This window comes from Ictidomys tridecemlineatus, chromosome 5 (genome assembly GCF_052094955.1).
Source record: "Ictidomys tridecemlineatus isolate mIctTri1 chromosome 5, mIctTri1.hap1, whole genome shotgun sequence".
Lineage (NCBI taxonomy): Eukaryota > Metazoa > Chordata > Mammalia > Rodentia > Sciuridae > Ictidomys > Ictidomys tridecemlineatus.
Window position 1 is genome coordinate 62,361,196 of NC_135481.1, and position 20,190 is coordinate 62,381,385.

General features: G+C 40.0%; 2 protein-coding genes across 6 annotated transcripts in view; one reads left to right on the forward strand and one right to left on the reverse strand.

The window, feature by feature from the left end:
• Window positions 1-20,190, forward strand: part of Arg2 (arginase 2) — a 41,143-nt gene that overhangs the window by 16,277 nt on the left and 4,676 nt on the right. For 2 of the 4 annotated variants that reach the window (XM_078050103.1, XM_078050102.1), the window contains exons 3-5: window positions 15,567-15,744; window positions 16,762-16,848; window positions 19,184-19,343. In XM_078050103.1, the coding sequence (XP_077906229.1) occupies window positions 15,567-15,744; window positions 16,762-16,848; window positions 19,184-19,343 (425 nt within the window). The remainder of the gene's footprint in view (window positions 1-15,566; window positions 15,745-16,761; window positions 16,849-19,183; window positions 19,344-20,190) is intronic. The other 2 variants (XM_005322817.5, XM_040274823.2) reach the window with 1 other exon arrangement.
• Vti1b (vesicle transport through interaction with t-SNAREs 1B) overlaps window positions 525-20,190 on the reverse strand; it is a 42,613-nt gene continuing 22,947 nt past the window's right edge. For both annotated transcript variants that reach the window (XR_013438993.1, XR_013438992.1), the window contains one exon: window positions 525-20,090. The gene's annotated coding sequence lies outside the window, so the exon portion shown is untranslated. The remainder of the gene's footprint in view (window positions 20,091-20,190) is intronic.

The following is a 20,190-nucleotide window of genomic DNA, read 5'->3' on the forward strand; positions in this document are numbered from 1 at the left end:
TTTTTTAGTTGTAGGTGCACACAATACCTTATTTCATTTGTGTGTGTGCTGTGGATTGAACCCAGTGCCACAGGCATGCTAGGTGAGTGCTCTTCCTCTGAGCCACAATCCCAGCCCTGTATCTCCTCTTTTTAATTTTTTATTATGGAAGTATTCAAACATAATGACAGTAGGCAGTGACATAGTCAGCTCTATATAGCCTTCAACCAGCATCAGCTATTGTCAGTCACATGGGTGTTTTCCACCTACCTCTAGACCATGTTGAAGCAAAGTACAGACATTGGATTATTTCCTTTGCAAGTTTCATTATTGTATCTTCAAAACCGAAATTCTTTAAAACTTAACAAAAATATAATTATTACACCTAAAATAAGTTTCAAATATACAGTTTTGGGTAATCTCCCAATTTGGAAAACCTCTCCACAAAGGTAGTAGAGAAAGAAAACACTTTGTTATTGAATAAGCATGAAACCAGAATGTGATATATGTCACAGTCAATCTGCTAAGAGATTACACAGACCATGGAAAGCTCATATTTTTATTTAGTCAAGCAGGAACAATCCATTACAAAATGTTTCCATGGTAAACAATAGCCAAGCTTCAAGAAAGAGGACTCAACAGTATTTTCTTTCATACAAAGTGCATGCTAACTGAATCATAGAAATTGGAATTGATGACCTGTGTTAAAAGCCAAAAGTGATTAGCTTTACCTGAAGGGAAATGCATTTCTCATACCTTAATTGAGATGGTAGTTTTGCAAACTGGAGCAAGATGCCTGCCACCTATGCCTAGGGAAAGTAGTTTCATTCTCTCCCATAGGAACTTGGAGGTTGTAGCACTTATCTCCCTAGGTGTTTATATTTCTAGAAGATGGCTCCCAGGTGACGTGATATTATCAGCCATTGGGTATTGCCTAGAATTGGTCTACTGACTCATTTCCAGTCTACATATTTTCAGCAGAAGGGTCCCTAACACTTCAATGCCAACAAATCCAAAACAATTTCCCTGTCATCTTCTTCACTTCCTTCCCTAGTCTCTTTCTCTTTTATATTTATTTTAGTTTTTTGAGACAGAGTCTTACTGTGTTGCCCAGCCTGGCCTGGAACTCCTAAGCTCAAACTGCCCTCCTGCCTGAGCCTCCCGAGTAGCTGGAACTACTGCACAAATTACCATGCCTGGCTCCCTGTGTCTTTCATCTCTGGAGGCCATGCCTGGCTCCCTGTGTCTTTCATCTCTGGAGGTAACAGAGCCAGAAAGCTGGAGACAGACCTTTTATCTGCCCTGCATGTCCCTTCACTACTGCTGGAATCTATTTCTCCACATTGTTATCTGAGCACTAGATCTAAAATGCAAATTTGTTTTTTACTTCCTGACTTGAAATCTTACCTCCCCACTACCTTATGATCTGGGCTCTGCCTCCTCCTCCCACATCTTCCCACAGCCCTCCTGGTGCACTATGGCTCAGGGAACTTGTGAATTGTTCTGCAGGGCTGAATTATTATGTGTCTTTCCTTTGTTTTTTTTTTTTTTTAAGTATTGTTTTTTCTTTAGTTGTTGATGGACCTTAATTTTATTTATTTATATACAGTGCTGAGAATCAAACCCAGTGCCTCACACACACATGCTAGGCAAGCACTCTATCACTGAGCCACAGCCCTATTATGTGCCTTTCCTAGAAAGTACTTCTCCCCTCTTTTATTCTTGGCCTGTACTGTCAAGACTTCCAAATTCCCTCTTCTGAGAAGACCTCCTGGCTCTTCCCTTCTGTCATCTTTCTTCCCTCCACACTCTGAACACGTGTGTCACAGCAATTAGACCTGGACTGGACTGCCACTTTCCCTAACTGTCTTCTCACCAGGCTCTGAGCTCCATGTCTCATCTCTGTATCCCCAGGACTTAACAGAGTTCCAGGCACACAGTGAGCACATAGTGAACTTTGCTTGAAGGAAGAAAAGGAGCAAAGCAACCTAGCTGTCACCTGTAACACTGTGACCCATGGGATTTTTCCAGATCACTGTTTCCTTTCTCTCAATGATTTGCTACTCAGAAGTCACTGGTTTCCCAGACTTTTAAGAATGCATGACTCAAAGGATAACCATCATATAACAAACTTTAACTCTTGGAAGAGTTAACTCTTAATTGACTACCAATTAAGAGATTCATTCAAGCTAAATGTTAGCAGGTAATAATGGCTAGTTTATATTGGCCCCTCTTGGTTTTTGTTTGGTTTTGATTTTTTTGGTACCAGGGAATGAGCCTGAAGGTACTTTACCACTGAGCCACATCCCTAATCCTATTTATTTTTTATTTTGAGACACTAAGTTGCCTAGGGCCTTGCTAAATTGCTGAGCCTGGCTTGCAACTTGGGATCCTCCTGTCTCAGCCTCCTGAGTCACTGGGATTACAGGCATATGCCACCACACCCAGCACCCCCCTTTTTGTGTGTGTGTGATGTTGGGGATCAAAACCAGGTGAGTGGCAAATGTTCTAGAACTGAACTATACCTCCAGCCCTATTACCCCCTTTTTGAAACATGTTCTTAAACCAGGAAGTAAATAGGTAATAATGAATGTTCTAGTTATTTTAGACAGGTACTTCATTATTCCTTTAGCATCCAGATAACACAATTCAAAGGCAGCACCTAAGGGATTATAGTGGTTGATTTAAATTATTTAATCTTTGAATAAATTTTCTTTATTTAATGACTGAACTCTTCTGGTATTAAGGAGGTATAAAATAGGTGTGGTGGTGCTCAGATTGAAAGAGAAAATGGGGTCTGTAGTCCTAGTGGCTTGGGAGGCTGAGGCAGGAAGATTACAAGTTGGAGGCCAGCCTCAGCAATTTAGTAAGGCCTTGTCTCTTCCTCTTGCCACATCTCTCCACATCCCTCCTGGTGCACCAAGGACTCGGGGAACTTGTGACATGTTGACAACATTTTAATGTGGTCTCCCTCAGGGTCTCCCTTAGCAACTTAAGGAGACCCTGTCTAAGGAAAAAAAAATAGGGGGGCTGGGGATGTAGCTCAGTGGCACAGTGTCCCTGGGTTCAATCCCCAATATATTAAAAAAAAAATAAGAGAGAAGATGATGTCTTCCTGGCTTCCTCCCCAATGCAAGAGGACTCATGAATAGAAGTAACAGAAATAGGAAACTTCTGCCTTTGTGAACCAAGATTCACAAAGCAGTGTGTGCGTGGCATTGTGTTTAGGGCTTTTAGAGGATTGGTGTTCCAAGAGTTAATGTCCTTGACTTTATAATCTTTCATAGGGAATGTAGAAAATTCAATGTGGAAAAAGCATACTACAAGGATGCAGCCACATCAATGTTTATAGCAGCACAATTCACAATAGCCAAACTGTGGAACCAACCTAGATGCCCTTCAGTAGATGAATGGATAAAGAAAATGTGGCATATATACACAATGGAATATTATTCAGCAATAAAAGAGAATAAAATCATGGGATTTTGAGGCTGGGGATGTGGCTCAAGCGGTAGTTCGCTCGCCTGGCATGCGTGCAGCCCGGGTTCGATCCTCAGCACCACATACAAACAAAGGTGTTGTGTCCGCCGAAAACTAAAAAATAAATATTAAAAAATTCTCTCACTCTCTCTTAAAAAAAAAAAAAGATCATGGCATTTGCAGGTAAATAGATGGAGTTAAAGAAGATAATGCTAAGAGAAGTTAGCCAATCCCAAAAAACCAAATGCCGAAAGTTTTCTCTGATATAAGGAGGCTGATTCACAGTGGGATAGGGAGCAAGAGCATGGGAGGAATATATGAACTCTAGTTAGGGCAGAGGGGTGGGAGGGGAAGGGAGGGGGCATGGGGTAATTAATGATGGTGGAATGTGATGATCATTACTATCCAAAGTACAGGTATAAAGACACAAATTGGTGTGAATATACTATGTATACAACCAGAGACATGAAAAATTGTGCTCTATATGTGTAATAAGAATTTTAATGCATTCTGCTATCATATATAAATAAAAAATCTACATAAAGAAAAAGAAAAGAAAATTCAAGGTGGATTTTTAAAAAATTTTGGCACTAAGTGACGGGATTACAGGCATGTGCCACCATACCCTTTAAGATGGAGCCATTTCAATGAGAAATCAGTGGGCCTGTGCTTGCTCTTTCTCACCAAAAATCTGTTTTTAATCAAAATGATATAGTAAGCTCAGTGTGATGGTGCCTGCCTGTAATACCAGAGACTTGGGAGGCTGAGGCAGGAGGATTGCAAATTCTAAGCCAGCCTCAGCAACTCTAATGAGATCCTAGGCAATTTAGTGAGACTCTATCACTAAATAAAATATAAAAAGGGACTCGGGGGTAGGAGTTGTGGCTCAATAGCAGAGCACTTGCCTCATTCATGTGAGGCACTGGGTTCAATCCTCAGCACCAAATAAAAATAAAAAAAAAATAAAGATATTGTGCCCATCTATAACTAAAAAATAGAAAATATATATTATATATATTTATAATATTTTATATATTTATAAAAATTACATTTTTTATTTTTTAGTTATAGGTGGATACAATATTATATATGTAAAATATTTAATATATACTAAAAAAGAAAAAGGGACTGGGGATGTGGCTTAGTGGTTAAGTGCCCCTGGGTTCAAACCCTGATACCAAAAAAAAAAAAAAAAAAGACGTATTACAAACAAGTTCTGGGAAATCTTAGCTTACATCAGTTTCAAGGAAGAGAAAGGGAACTGTGGGGAAGAAAAACCACAAAGATGGCCTCATTCAGTTGTAATCTGTAATCCCTAGAATGTGGCAAGCCTTTCATTGTTAGCTCATTTAAACAACTGTATATGGCACAACAGGTTCAGACACTGAACCACATCTCTCCACATCTTGTTGGTTAGAAATCTCTTCCAGGAAGTCAGGGAGCAGAGGGCAGGGATTCTTTCCATTGCATGCAGTGTAGCACTTGGCTAATGGAGACCATTCAGTGTGTACTCTCCTTTTAGCTCAGAGCAGTGTGGAATGCAGGAGAGAGTTTTGAGATTTCTGGGCAGACTCACCGGGATGCCATAGGATCTGGGGAAGGGACACATCAGGGCTGACTGGTAACTGGACAAGCTATAATCACCAACATGTTGTGTCTCTCTTTAAACCCTTTCTGGAACAAGTAGAATATAAGAATTTTTAAGAATTACATGCTATAAAGGGTAAAGGGGTAGTTCTTTCTTTTTTCCTTTTCGTACCAGGATTGAACCCAGGGTGCTTAATTGCTGAGCCATATCCCTAGCCTGTTTTTATATTCTATTTTGAGAAAGGGTCTCACTAACATGCTTAGGGCCTCACAAAGTTGCTGAGGTGCTGAGGGCCATTACCAAGTAGGAATGACGCATCGAAATTTCCTTTCCAAGCTACCCCAAGCTGCTTAGAGGACATTGGATGGGACATTGCATGCATGCTTTAATAAGGTGACCTTGCTCAAGGACCAAGGCGGATCCCGGTTTAGAGCTGATCAGGTTTGAGGAAGTAACCGGCTCCTTGAGTTTAAGGCGTTGCCAGTTTAAGATAATAGGTTTTAGGGAAGTTGGAGGTTGAAGATTATTGCTGGGATTAGGGTGTTCCTGCTGCTTGTTCCCAGTTGAGTTCTCGTGAGAATAAAATGGGATTTGGAGATAGCCTCGTGGAGTAGGTGAATTGTGCGGGCAGATGGCAGAACACGATTGCCCCTGGACCTGTGTGGAGGCGGTGTGAGAGCGGGAATAAAGAATTGCTGTTTGAACCTACAAAGGTGTGTGGTGGCTCGTGATTCTGGTGCCAAGCCGAGACATTGGCCTTGGCACTGAGGCTGGCTTTGAATTTGTGATCCTCCTGCCTCAGCCTCCCAAACTGCTCGGATTAGAGGCATGTGCCACTGTGTCTAGCATAAAGAGTAGTTTTTTATCCCCAAGGATTTTTTCTGTCTCTTCCTGGGGTTTGATATTGGAAAGGTTAAAATGTTGTCAACATGTTAATGTAGCAGATCTTTTGTTTTCAGAGAAGGTCAGCAGTCTTCTTCTGAATGAAGTAAAGTGATTATGTGACTTATGGAGCCAGAGGAACTCTTAATTCCATCTGTGCCTGTGCTGGAACCAGGCTGTTAGGGTGCCATTAACCGAGTCAGCCTGGGAAAGCCTAAGTTGGCTCTCTAGGACCCAGAGGTGCTTAGAGGGTTGACTTGAGTTGGTGCAGAGGGGCGTGTTACTAAGCCCATCCGAAGAGTTGATACCATCTGTTCTCCTTAGACAAGGACAGATATAACTGGAGAACCAAATTAGTGGAAACATATATCTGGTGTTTCGAGTCATCTCAGTTACTTTCTTAAACTAATTTTTTTTTTCTTGATGCTGGGGATTGAACCCAGGGTCTCAGACTTGCTAGACAAATGTTGAGCTAAATTTTCAAGTGTTTTTTTTTTTTTAAACTCAATCATAACATTCATACAAAAGTATCTGTTAACACCATGTTTGTATCATTTGATCTTGAGGCTAACTCTGGTGTGTGGTAGACAGATATGTCTGAAGTGACAGGCCTACATCCCCAAGGTCACCTTCCATCCTTGAGCCCCCAATACTACTGTCCCTGCTCCTGTTTTCTTCAGTCACAGTCTTCACTGTCTCAGCAAACACCGTCCTGGTATAGAGGCAACAAGAGAGTAAAGCAGATGAGGAGGAAGGAGACAGAGAGGGCTGGTTGGCAGAGTCTTCTCTGGGACTCTGAAGTAAACCAGAATATGTCTACTTGGGTTTTATATTCTTTCCTTAATGTATCGAACTTATTTGGAGACTGGATGTAAATAAGCAAGAGCTGATTTTAGATAGCTCAAAACACATTTTTGGTTTTTGAGGTTGCATAACCTCTGGGAGTTAAATGCACTAAATACAATTTAGATTTCTGTATTTTATTGGTGGCAACCAAATTAGTTTACTTAAATAATAATCTTTTGAAGGTTATTACCCAAGTCACATTTTAGGGATAAGAGAGATTCTTTTATTCTAAATGGTCTGAATTAACCCTGGCATTTTTTCCCCCTAGTTTAAATCTCTAGTAACATTTCAGCTTTGTTTACTGAATAAGTAAACAAAGGCTGGAATTCCAAGCCAGGCATGTAGTTCATGCCTATAATCCCAGTGACTCTGGAGGCTGAGGCCAGAGGATCACAAATTTGAGGCCAGCCTTAGCAATTTAGTGAGACCCTTAGCAACTGAGTGAGACCCTGTCTCAAATTTTTTTTTTTAAGGGATGGGGATATACCTCAGTGGTAAAGTCACTGTGGGTTCAATCCCCAGTACCAAAACAAAACAAAAACAAACAAACAAAACAAAGCTAGTATTCCAAGTATAGGTGAAATTCTAAAAATAGCAAATATATTCCTTTAAAATACTAGGAATTCCTTTGTCAGATTATATTTCCCATATACAACATTTGAATGTATAACTTCAAAAGCCATTAAAGACTTGGGATTTCAAGTTCAAGACCAGCCTTAGCAACTTAGGTGAGATATGTCTCAAGATAAAAATTTTTAAAAAGGGCTGGAGATGTGGCTCAGTGGTAAAGTGCCTCTTGGTTCAATCCCTAGTACTCCCCCCGACCCAAAAAAGCCATTAGTACTTATCAGCACTAAATGCAATTGCAAAGTCTGTTTAGGAGGAGTTTGAAAAAAATTGCATACTCAGAGGTCCCCAGCTTTTTTCCATTTCTGTTACCCTGCCAGTGGGTTACCTGGGGCTTGAGAGACTCTCTGTGTCACTCCACCTTGAAACCCATCTCTTTATTTGCTGGGAGTCTTGATAACACTTGGTGCCCCATGTAAGAGGAAGAATGGAATGCTTTTGTGCTGTCCAAAAAATACCTGCTCATTCATGACATTGCCTGATGTGAATCTCTAACCAAAGGGTGACTGAAGCTTGTCTCAGTGGACGGAGCTATCCAGTCTTGCTCAATTCTCAGTAAAGTGCCTAGCACACTGTGATATATGGAGGCAGATAATTATATCCTATTTCCTTCTTTCCTGTCACTGGCTTCCCTCTGGGATTTACTCACTAGCCCTAAAATAGAAGTGCTTGTTGTAGCTATTGTGAAGGTCACACCGGGCTGTTTGATTTCTTTCTCACCGCCAGTTACATCATCTTGTTGATGCATTTGTGTTCTTTTTCCACTTCGTTGGAGCCTAGAGGGCTTTATCAAGGCCAAAGGTAATATCTGAGCCTGAAAGATCATAGTAGTATTCAGTGTATTTTATTACCTTCGCTCTGGAGACAAGTTTCCAGTATGAGGCTGTGCCAGCATATAAAGAACAAGGGGAAAATGAGGGCCCTTTCAGTTTGCTTCCAAATTTGTTTGACTTGAGAGTTTCTTTAAGTTTCAGACTCATCTTGTTCCTCCTCTTTTTCTTTTGGTGCTGGGGACTGAACCCAGGGACTGCTCTACCACAGAGCTGCACCTCCAGCCCTTTTTATTTATTTAAAATTTTTTTGTAGTTGTCAATGGACAGAATGCCTTTATTTTTATGTGGTGCTGAGGATCGAACCCAGTGCCTCACACATGCTAGGCAAGCACTCTGCCACCGAGTTGCAGCTCCAACCTCCTTTTTATTTTTTGAGACATGGTCTACTTAAGTTGCCAAGGCTGTCTTCAAACTTGCAATTCTCCTGCCTCAGACTCTTGGGTCATTGGGATTAGAGGTGTGTGCCACTGTGCCCAGCTTTTATTTTTATTTATTTATTTATTTTTTGCAGAACCAGGGATTGAAACCAGAGTCTCTTGGATGATATGCTAGCACTCTACCACTGAGCCACATCTCCATCTCTTTTTAAAACATTTTATTTATTTATTTATTGTTACCAGGGATTGAATCCAGGGGCACTTTACCACATCATTAGCCCTTTTTATTTTGGGACAGGGTCTCACTAAATTACTTAGGGTATCACTAAATTTCTGAGACTAGCTTTGTAATCCCAAATTGCTGGGATTAAAGATTCATACCATTGCAACCAGTTCTTACTTTTAATAAGGAATCTGAGGGCCGGGCTTAGAGGAAGAGTGGTTACTGAGCATCATCAGGCCCTGGGTTTGATCTCTAGCACTGCCAAAAAAAAAAAAGAAGAAAGGATGAAATTTTAACAGGTACAGTGGTGTACACCTATAATGCCAGCAACTCAGGATGCTGAGACAGGATTATAAATTTGAGACTAGCTTCAAGAATTTAGCAAGACCCTGACTTAAAATAAAAAACCAAAAAAGGCTGGGGATGTAACTCGGTGGTAGAGTGCCCTGGATTTAATCCCTAGTACTGCAAAAAATATATACATATATAATAATTTGATATTCTGGACCTAGTGGTGCAGAATAGTTAAAATCTCAGCTACTTAGTAGGCTGAGGCAGGAGGATTGCAAGATTGAGGCCAGCCTGGGCAATTAATGAGACCATATTTCAAAATAAAATAAAAAGTGGGAGAGTGCTTGCCTAACATACATGAGATCCTGGGCCCAACACCACAAAAAATAAAATATAAAAGTAAAGGATAGCATTGAAACACTGGATCTCAGGGCCTGGGATATATCTCAGTGGTAGAGTGCTTTCCCAGCATGTGCAAGAGCCTGGGTTCAATTCCCAGTACCAAGGGAAAAAAACTCAAAAAACCTTGTAGGTCTCATCTGACCTACACTTGGCAGATAAGTTGACCTGAAGCACAGCAGGCAGATACTCCTTCCATGTTATGATGTTTGCTCTTTATAATGTTACTCTAATATTTAAAAGTAATGAGACCATTTCCTTCTGCTCTTTGAACTGAGAATCTGTCATAGCATTCTGACAAAATAGTACCTTTACTAGTACTCAGTTTATCTGGTTCTTAAAAAATGAACCCCCTATCAATCAATCTCCTGCTTCTCTCAAGAAATGTAGCCTGTAGGTTGCAATCATGTTCTCCAGTACCTCATATCACAATGCTCCAATTTGCAGACGTGTCATTCTTATTAAGTTGGTCACCTGTTATCAAACATGGCATGTATATTTCTTCTTTGGGGCCTTTGTTCACTCTTTAGAAACCAACCTTGGATTCTATAAGTTCTTTGGGTGCCTCAGTGCTCTTGATACAGTGGGCATTAGAGGAGAGAGCTCTTAGGAGGCCAGCTCAGGATGGCATAATAATTTTGATGATTTAGCTCTACAATTAATAGTTAAAATACTATAGATTGATAAATCTACAGTAACAAAAGTGGTAACTTATTTATTTCTTTATTATGCTGGATTGAACGCAGGGGTATTTATCACTGAGCTATGTCTCCAGCTTTTTTTTTTTTTTTTAGACAGGGTCTTGCTAAGTTGCTGAGTCTGGCCTCCTGCCTCAGCTTCCCAAGTCACTGGGATTACAGGTGTACACTACTATGTCTGGCAGAATTTTTTGATTTTTAACAGCTTAAAATTTATGGCATAGAATAAGAACAAAACAAAACTCATTATGGCTGAGATTGTTAACTGTTTCCCACAATTCTACTTTTTTTTCTTCTGGACATAAGCTAGACTTTGCTGGCCAGTGCTATGTGAACAGGAGTGATGTGCCATTTCTCAGCCGGGGCCTGTAAAGAGTAGCTATGCCTTATCAATATATTTCTCCCTCCTGCTGCTTTGAATCTGGAGAGACCTAACCTTAGCCCCATCAGTGGCAAAGCCCTAGTTATGACAGTTACAAGCCAGATGCGTGAATCCCAACATGGAGGAAAGCCTCCTGCTGACTGAGATACCCACTCTAGATGTTAGATGAAAAAGAAACAATATCTTTGAGCCATTATTTTGGGGGCTTTGCTACAGCAGTGTAGCCTACTCTACCTAATAGTCTTACTTAAGAAAATATTAGGTATAAAGGCTTGCAAGGATATAGTATAGTATATTGGCCTGGGGACTAGGGTGGGACCCTCTACCATTAGATACCTCCTCATTCATTTTTATAATTTCTGTCCCAGTAGGGTAGAAAATAAAACAGTGCTGATACAAGTTTAAGTTGGAGGGGCCCTTCTTTGACTGCCTCAATCTTCAGCAGACTTCCTCTGATCCTTTAATACTTGCTATTCCTAGTTCTTACTTATTATGAAAATTAAAGAGCTGAGTTAGGAGTCTAGAGGGCAGGCCGCTCAGGCAGGGCCTCTCAAGATACTAATTTTTTTCTGGTCAGGCTCAGAGCTTTGTGGATCCAGAAACACAAAGCTTGCGTGTGTAGAGATTCTCAGGCTCTAATACCCAGACTCACACTAACCATGCTGGATAAAACAAAATGCCTCTGCGTAATTATGTTGAACAAGAGACCTTCCAGCACGCACTGTTTGGAAGCCCTTGTGAGTAAGTGAAGGCATCTGGAAAACCAAGTGAGTAACCATAAGGTGGCTTGGTGAGAAAATAGAGTAAATAAAGTTGGGTAATTTAGGAGAATCTACCATCTGGGCTCTGAATTAATCTTTGGTTTTGCCCCCACAGGGCTGGGGATTGAACCCAAGGCTTTGAGCATGCTAGGCAAAGTGCTCTAACACTGAGCTAAATTCCAGTCCTTATGCTGTGAATTACTCTGTTAACCCAATCCAAAGCACAGTTACACATTTATTGATCAAAATCTTTTTACAAAATTCAGTCTTTCTTCCTTGGACAGTATTATTCTAAGACTACCAAATTATTTTCAGGCCTTGTTCAGTTTTACTTTGTTGTTGTTGTTTGTTTTCCCCCTAGTAAGAAAATACAAATGAGCAGAGCGCAGTTTTCTGTTGCACTTACTTGAGTCTACAGCCTGATTTCCATGATTGGTCTTGAGAGTTCCCCAAGTTCTGTCACTTACCTACGAAAATTTTAATTCCTCAGTATATTTTTTGCATGTGAGGATTAATATGAGTTAAAGTGCCTGGCAAAAGATTTTTATAGATTGGGGTGTAGCTCACTGAGAAGTCTCTAAAGTTAGTTAATATTAACATTATTATTTAGATTATAAGGCTTTTATAATTATGCACCTAATTACAAAACACCAGACATGCTCTAGGGTTTTAATCCAGTAAGAACCTAATGCTTAATATGCTTGAAGGGGTTGTTGAGATTAAAAATACAAATAAAAACACCCTAGAATAGGCACTAACATTCAAGATCTGACCACACCTGATATTGACTTCAAAGTTAGAGTTTCATTTCTCTTAAGTCTAAAGTGTCCTCCCCACATTTTGAAATTTGGTGAAGTCAATAATGATTTTACTTGTGGCTTTTTTTGTGTGTGTGTGTGTGTGGTGTGTGTGGGTCAAACTCAGGATCTTGTACATGCTAGGCAAGTGCTATACCACTGAGCTACATCCCCAGTTCTTGACTTTCTTTTTAAAAGATTTTCATTTTCTATTTTACCAATGAGCTACAATCTCAGTCATTTATTTTTTTAAATTTGAGTCAGGGACTCAGCAAGTTGCTGAGGTTAGTCTCAAACTTGTGATCTTCCTGACTCGGCCTCTTGAGTGTCCCACTGAGCTCTTTTAAAAAAAGATTTTTATAGACTGGGGTGTAGCTCTCTGATAGAGGGTTTGCCTAGCCTGCATGAGGCCCTTGATTTGATCCCCAGCAGCCCCAAAACAAAACAAAGATTTTATTTGGTCATTTTCTCTTGGTTCCCATTGTTTTTGTTTTTTTTTGTCATTCTTCTCCTACCTGCATTTTCCCTCCTTCCTTTCCTCTTACTTGTTTGGATAAATCTCTCATGTGGGGTCTTTTATGCTCACTCATTCTTTCTTCCTTTCTCCACCCCCCCTTCTTTTAGCTATACTAGGGATTGAACATGGAAATTTTACCACTGAATTACATCCCCAGCCCTTTATTGTTATGAGACAGGACCTTGCTAAATTCCATAGGCTGGTCTCAAATTTGTGATCCTTCTACCTCAGACTCCTGAACTGCTGGCATTACAGGTGTGTGCCATCACGCCCGGTTCCATGCTGGTCTTAATCCAAATCTTTAACAAATCCATGCAGATATTGAGATGTTACAGTCCCCCTGAACCCCAATAACTAGACACCAGTTTGAGAAGCAGGGCCCTAAGCATACAATCTGTAACATTCTGTTCTCTCATAGTTCATGTCCCTTTTCTAATTTTTTTTAGTTGTAGATGGACACAATACCTCTATTTATTGACTTTTATTTATTGTGGTACTGAGGATTGGACCCAGTGCCTCACACATGCTAGCAAGCGCTCTACCACTGAGCCACAACCATAGCCCTCATGTCCCTTTTGGATAGAATTGGATTGTTTCGTTTTCACCTACAATATAGGTAGAAAGTATTCAAAGTTGTCAGAACGTGTATGTGTGTGTGTGTGTGTGTGTGTGTGTGTATATATATATATATATTTTGGCGGGGGGTACTGGGGATTGAACTCAGGGACACTCAACCACTGAGCCACATCCCCACCCCTATTTTGTATTTTGTTTAGAGACAGGTCTCTCTGAGTTTCTTGGTGCCTCGCTGTTGCTGAGGCTGGCTTTGAACTCTTGATCTTCCTTTCTCAGCTTCCTAAACGACATGCGTCACCATGCCTGGCTATTGAGTTCTTAAAGTATTGGAAGCAGGAAGAATTATTTGGGAGGCAAACTGTACAGTAAGGAATACAAATATTAGAGCCAGATGACTTGGACTAGGGATTAAACCCAAGACTTAGCAAAAGCTAGGCAAGCATTCTATCACAGAGCTACCCTCCCAACCCTTTCTTTGAAAAAATTTTTTGAGACAGGGTCTTGCTAAGTTGCACAGGCTGGCCCTGAACTTACAATCTTCCTGTCTCAGCCTCCTGAGTAATTGGGATTACAGGCATGTGTAATTGTGCCCTGCTAGATCTTGATTCTGGCATTTGGCAGCTATGTGACCTTAGGTAAGTTACTTTTCTTTGCTTGAGTGTCCTCATACTGTATGAAAAAGGCATTATTTTAGTTGCTTCATAGAACTGTTGTGAATCCTAAATAAGAATTTATGTTAAACCAGCCAGGCTTGGTGGCATATATCTATAATCCCAATGACTCAGGAAGCTAAAACAGGTCAATCAAAAGTTTGAGCCCAGTCTGGGCAATTTAACAAGACCCTGTCTCAAAAATAAAAAATGAAAAGGGTTGGGGATGTAAGTCAGTGTTAAAGTGACCCTGGGTTCAATCCTCAGCACTGAAAAAAAAAAAAGCGTAACAGTTGCCAGTAATTTGTAATAACAAATATTATATATTATATATTTCTTTCTTTTTTTTTGAACAGGGGATTGAACTTGGGGCACTTTACCACTAAGCCACACCCCCAGCCCTTATTTATTATCATTTTTTATATTTAGTTGTAGGTGGACACAGTACCTTTATTTTATTTTTATGTGGTGCTGAGGATTGAATCCAGTGCCTCACACATGCTAGGTGAGCATTCTACCATTAAGCCACAAGCCCAGTCCCCGCAAACCCTTATTTTTTGTGACAGATCACACTAGGCTGTTCAGGGCCTTGCTAAATTACTGAGGCTGGTCTAGAACTTGGAATTCTTCTGCCTCAGCCTCCTCAGTTGCTAGGATTAAAGCCATGTGCCACCATGCCTGGCAGATATTTTAGTATGCTTTAGGTCTTCTGATTTTTTTAAATTTAGTTGTAGATTGACACAATAGCTTTATTTTATTTTTATGTGGTGCTAGGTATCGAACCCATTGCCTCACACGTGCCAGGCAAGTGCTCTACCAGCTTGGCATGTGTGAGGCACTGGGTTCAATGCCTAGCACCACATAAAAATAAACAGATAAAGATATTGTGTCCAACTACAACTAAAAAATATTTTTAAAAAGTCTGAGAATTTCTATATGTGTATTTTGGTCCTAATTAATAGTACTTATTTTCTTTAAATCCTGTTGGTTACTTTTGGTATTTTACTTCCCCTTTATAAGTCTGGGACATATGCTACCAATTTTGTGATTTAGGTTAAGTTAATTATACTTCTTGGTTTTAGTTGTTTCTTCTGCAAAAATGGTGTTCTTTTAAGAGGGTTTACTCGGGCTAGGGTTATAGCTCAGTGGTAGAGTGCTTGCCTAATGTGTGAGGCACGCTGTTTGATTCTTAGCACCACATAAAAATAAATAAAATAATCATAAAAAATAAATAAAATAATCACTGGGTATGGTGGCACACACCTGTAATCCCAGCAACTCAGGAGGCTGAGGCAGGAAGATTGCAAGTTCAAAGCCAGCCTATACAATTTAGCAAGGCCCTAAGCAAACTCAGTGAGAACTTGTCTCTTAAATAAAAAATATATTTAGAAAAAAAAGGGCTGGAGATGTGGCTCAGTGGTTAAGCACCCCTGGGTTCAATCCTCACTACCAAAAAATATTAAATAAATAAATAAATAAAGGTTTTGTGTCCATCTACATCTTAAAAAAAATTAAAAGAGGGTTTACTTCCCAGGATTTATGTGACACTTTAATTTTTACTGTGACAAAATAAGTATGATGTATACTTTGCCATGAGTATCCCAGGCCAGTAAGAATTGGAAAAGTACATACAATTTTTCTTATCACCCCTTGTTTCTAGGTTGCCGCTTAAAAGACTTTGGAGACTTGAGTTTTACTCCAGTGCCCAAAGATGATCTCTATAACAACCTGATAGTGAACCCACGCTCTGTGGGCCTTGCCAACCAGGAACTGGCAGAGGTGGTCAGCAGAGCAGTATCAGGTGGCTACAGCTGTGTCACCGTGGGAGGCGACCACAGGTAAGCTGGAGCCAGGTGTGGTGAGGGGCTGGATAACATGTTGCTTTGGGCTCATTACTTAGTTGCTATCTTAGTTTCTTCATCCCAAGAAAAATATCTACAGTATTTTTAGGGTGTGGTATATATAACATCATTTTAATGTCTAATATCACGAACTTTTGTAGGAACTGTGTATTTTGCTTTGTGTAACACATTGAATAGTAAGAGGATTTGTGTTATTTGACACAGCAAGTACAAAGGTAGGTTAAGCAAGGTTTTTAGTCACCATGTTTCATGCTTATCTTCTTAAGTTTTCTAGAAAACATGACTTTCATTTTGGAGAACTGGAAGAATACATCAGGACTAAATTTAGGCATTTTTCAAAAATATTTGTTTTTTTAGTTATATTTGGACACAAAACCTTTATTTTATGTGGTGCTGAGGATCAAACCCAGGGCCTCACACATGCTAGGTGAGCGCTCTACCACTGAGCCCAACCCCAACCCAAATTTAGGCATTTTTATTAACATTTCTAATAGATTTGCTAGAGATCATCCCTTAGAATGTGAATATACTTTCCAGTCCACAATACCCTAGGTGACTAATGTATTTGGTCACTGGAGCCTTTGTCTCTTAGTAGGTCAGTATATACTTCACTGAGCACTGTACTGATGTTTTCTCAGCAGTCTAAGGATTTGTAGGAAACTTTGCAATTTATTCCAGTTAGATGAAATTAAAACATGTGGAACAAATTTTTTTAAAATATTGAATTCTACAGACTTTCAGAGAAGAAAGAAGTTGGTCTGTGCTTGAATAGTCAGATTTCACAGGGGACTGTTATTTTAGCTAAGTAATGATGTTTATTGGTAGAGGCAATGAAGCACTAGAAGCACTTCAATGTATTTTATGGTTTTATTTATTACTGGAAGCACCGAAAGCCAGATATTAGATAACTTATCCAAGGCCTACACCCAAGAAATAGCAGAGATAGGATTCAAATCCATTGTGGCCCCCATTGCAATTAATTTTTCTTTTCAGATCTAATAGAATAACTTTCTCTGAGGTACTCCGAGAGCTTTTCAGATCACTATCAGAAGTTCAACTTTTGTTCAGCCGGAGAAGCAGGTAGAATCCTTATTAGAATAAAAATTCAGGAAGGATAATAGAGTCATGAGACCTAGATTCACTAGTATGATGACTAGTGCATTCAGTTAAATCAACTTTAGAGTTCTGTGCTCTCTCTCTAAGATTATTTATTTAGTCTTTCCTGTAGTCAGGTCTCACTCTTTGGGGACCTCCTCAATGTGATTATCATGGTCCTTGTTTTTTCTTTTTTACCTGTAGCTATCTATACTGCAGTCCATGTTATTTCTTCCTTCCTTCCTTCCTATTCAATGCTAAAACCTAGGCAATCTGGAATAGTCTATAAAGGAAGGGACAAGTGTATAATTTGAATGGCTATTGACCATTTTAAAGGAAGAGGCATGTTTTGATCACTCCTTTTATATAGTACTACATGCACCACCACCTTACTTATCAAACCAGTTCTGCCAGGTATGGTAGGGCACACCTGTAATCCCAGCAGCTTGGGAAGCTGAGGCAGGAGGATCAAGTTCAAAGCTAGGCTCAGCAACTTAGCAAGGCCCTACCAAATTTAGTGAGACCCTGTCTCTAAATAATAAAAAGGACTAGGGATGTTGCTCAGTGGTGTCCCTGGTTTTAATCCCCAGTACCACCCCCGCCCCCCAACCAAAACCAGTCCTGACTTAAAACTGGCCAAGTACTCTTATTCCTATCTTACAGAAAGGAAAGTGGAAGTCTGGAGAAGTTTGATAATTTGTCTTCAATCTCACAGCTCTTCCTGGACAAAAACTCCAGTAATCTACCTTAATTCACTGCCTTCAGCACTAGACCATATTGTCATTCAAGGGGAGCCTGAAAATCTGTCTTGTGCTTTATTGATCAAGGATGGCTATAGAATGCTTAAACTGCATTTCTTGTCTATGCCAAACTCAACTTTGTTTCTGGGCAGCTTCCCAGCCACAATCTCATCAGTCATATTCCTGCAGTTGAGATAGAACAGGTAGCTGATGTAAGCAGAGCCCAAGGACAAAGAAAGGCAAAAACAAATCATTGAAAGTTATTTGAATGCCATGCTAACACAGATAATATGCAAATAACTTGTCTTATGCAGTGGTGGACATGAAGTCTTAAATTGGATTGGCTTATTACTTTAATGACTTTAACAACTTTTTGACTTTTCAGGTTTCAGGCACATATAAGCAAAAACAGCTATAGTGCTTTCTTCTTAAAATTGATTCTTTTAGTAGAATCCATTTGGATATAATTATACAAGATGGAATAAATCTTATTAGGACTCCATTCTTGATGTACACATGGTAGGATTCACTGTGGTTTCCCTATATGTACATAAGAAAACTATGTCAGATTCATTCCACTGTCTTTCCTTTTTCTACCCTCCCTTCCTTCCCTCCATTCCCCATTGTCTAATCTACTGAACTTCTATTCCTCTCTACCCCTTTTTTGTGGTTTTGCTTCTACATATCAGAGAAAACATTCAACCTTTGGGGACTGGCTTATTTCACTTAGCATGATAGTCTCCAAATCCATCCATTTACTGGCAAATGTCATAGTTATTCCTCTTTATGGCTGAGTAATACTCCATTTGTGTGTGTGTGTGTGTGTGGTGTGTGTGCGCACACGCGCTGATGGGGAATCAAACCCAGAGTTAGACAAGTGCACTGTACCAGCTACTCCCCTAGCCCTGATTTATAGTTTTTAATCCATAAAAAGTTAATGTAGGCCAGATACAATGGTGCACACCTCTAACCCAGCAACTTTGGAAACTGAGGCAGGAGGATTGGAAGTTCAAAGCCAGCTTCAGCAAATTTAGTGAGGCCCTAAGCAACTTGGTGAGACCCTGTCTCAAAATAGAAAATAAAAAAGGCTGGGGATGTGGCTCAGTGGTAAGTGCCCCTGGGTTCAATCCCTGGGACCCTCCCCCCTGCCAAAAAAAAAAAAAAGTTAACATAACTGATTCTTTGTAAGTTAAAATTGGATCTCCCAGGTGGACACCTGAAGAGGTAGTAAGCAACATTTTTGATTTGTTACACATAGATCATTTAACTAGATTTCACTCACTGAACAAACATTTGAGGTCCTATTCTGGGCCAGGGTTAATGGATCAAATGACATGAATTTTGGGGACAGGAAATACATCTATCATGCTGCCAGTCCTCAAAGTTTTATATTTCTCATATCTAATCCACTCAAGGTTAATCTTTGGGGACAACAACCCAGGAAACTTGTTTTACCTTAACCCAGTCCAGGCCCTGACTTTGCCCTGAGGACAGAGTGTAAGCTGTGTTGGCTCAGAATATTTTTTATTGATAATGATAGCAAAGCAGAAGGCCTTGAAGATAATATTTGTCCTTTGCAGCCTAGCAATCGGAACCATTAGTGGTCACACCCGGCACTGCCCAGACCTTTGTGTCATCTGGGTTGATGCCCATGCTGACATCAATACACCCCTCACCACTTCATCAGGAAACCTCCATGGACAGCCAGTTGCATTTCTTCTCAGAGAACTACAAGACAAGGTTAGTGGGACAGAATGAGAAGGTAAATGGCTTACAGGGTTATTCCTGGGGCTTTGGAGGTTTTGTTCAATAAGACTAGAGTGAAGGATGGGTTCCATGAGGCTTACCAACCTTTCATTTGTTCACTAAATACTACTGTGTGCCAGACAGTCTGCTAGATGCTAGGATCTAGAGATGACTAGGACATGGTCCCTGCTCTCAGGGTGCTTATAATTCTCTAAGAAAGTAAGGTGGTAGTAACTAGTGATGGACAGTCTCATAGCCTGAGGACTCCTTGGTTAGAGGCTCCCAGGCCACACCCTCAGATAAGCGACGCTATGCTTACCTCTGGGTAATATTTTCCTAAGCTATAGAGAAGACATGGGAGGCACATTAATGCCAAGACAGTCATAAACTAGTATCTGTATATCCCTCCCCCTTAGCGAGAAACTAGGTTAAACCAGAATAGTACAAAGATTATTCATTAGACAGAATTTGTTTGGTTGTTGGCAACTTGAGGTGGCAATTGAGTTATACTTTAAGAACCAATCTGTAAACAGTTTAGCAATGTGCAAAGGAACCAAAAGGGCAAATCAGTGTAGTCCTACTGTTTAGACTAGTTAATGGTAAACCAAGACCATTTTGAGAAAATTTTTTTTCATTCTCCTTGAGAAAGCTGTATTGTTTTTCTGTTCCCCTTCTGAAACATTTCCATTCTTGTGAAGTTTATTTCCTAGATCAAGTGTCTTGTGTTGTTTTAAACATATCCTGTGGACAGGAGGAAAAAGTGATTACACACTTTTGGAAACACATGGTGATTATCTTGGTGAGACAAAGAATTCTTAATTAATCCTATAATCTTGTTCAC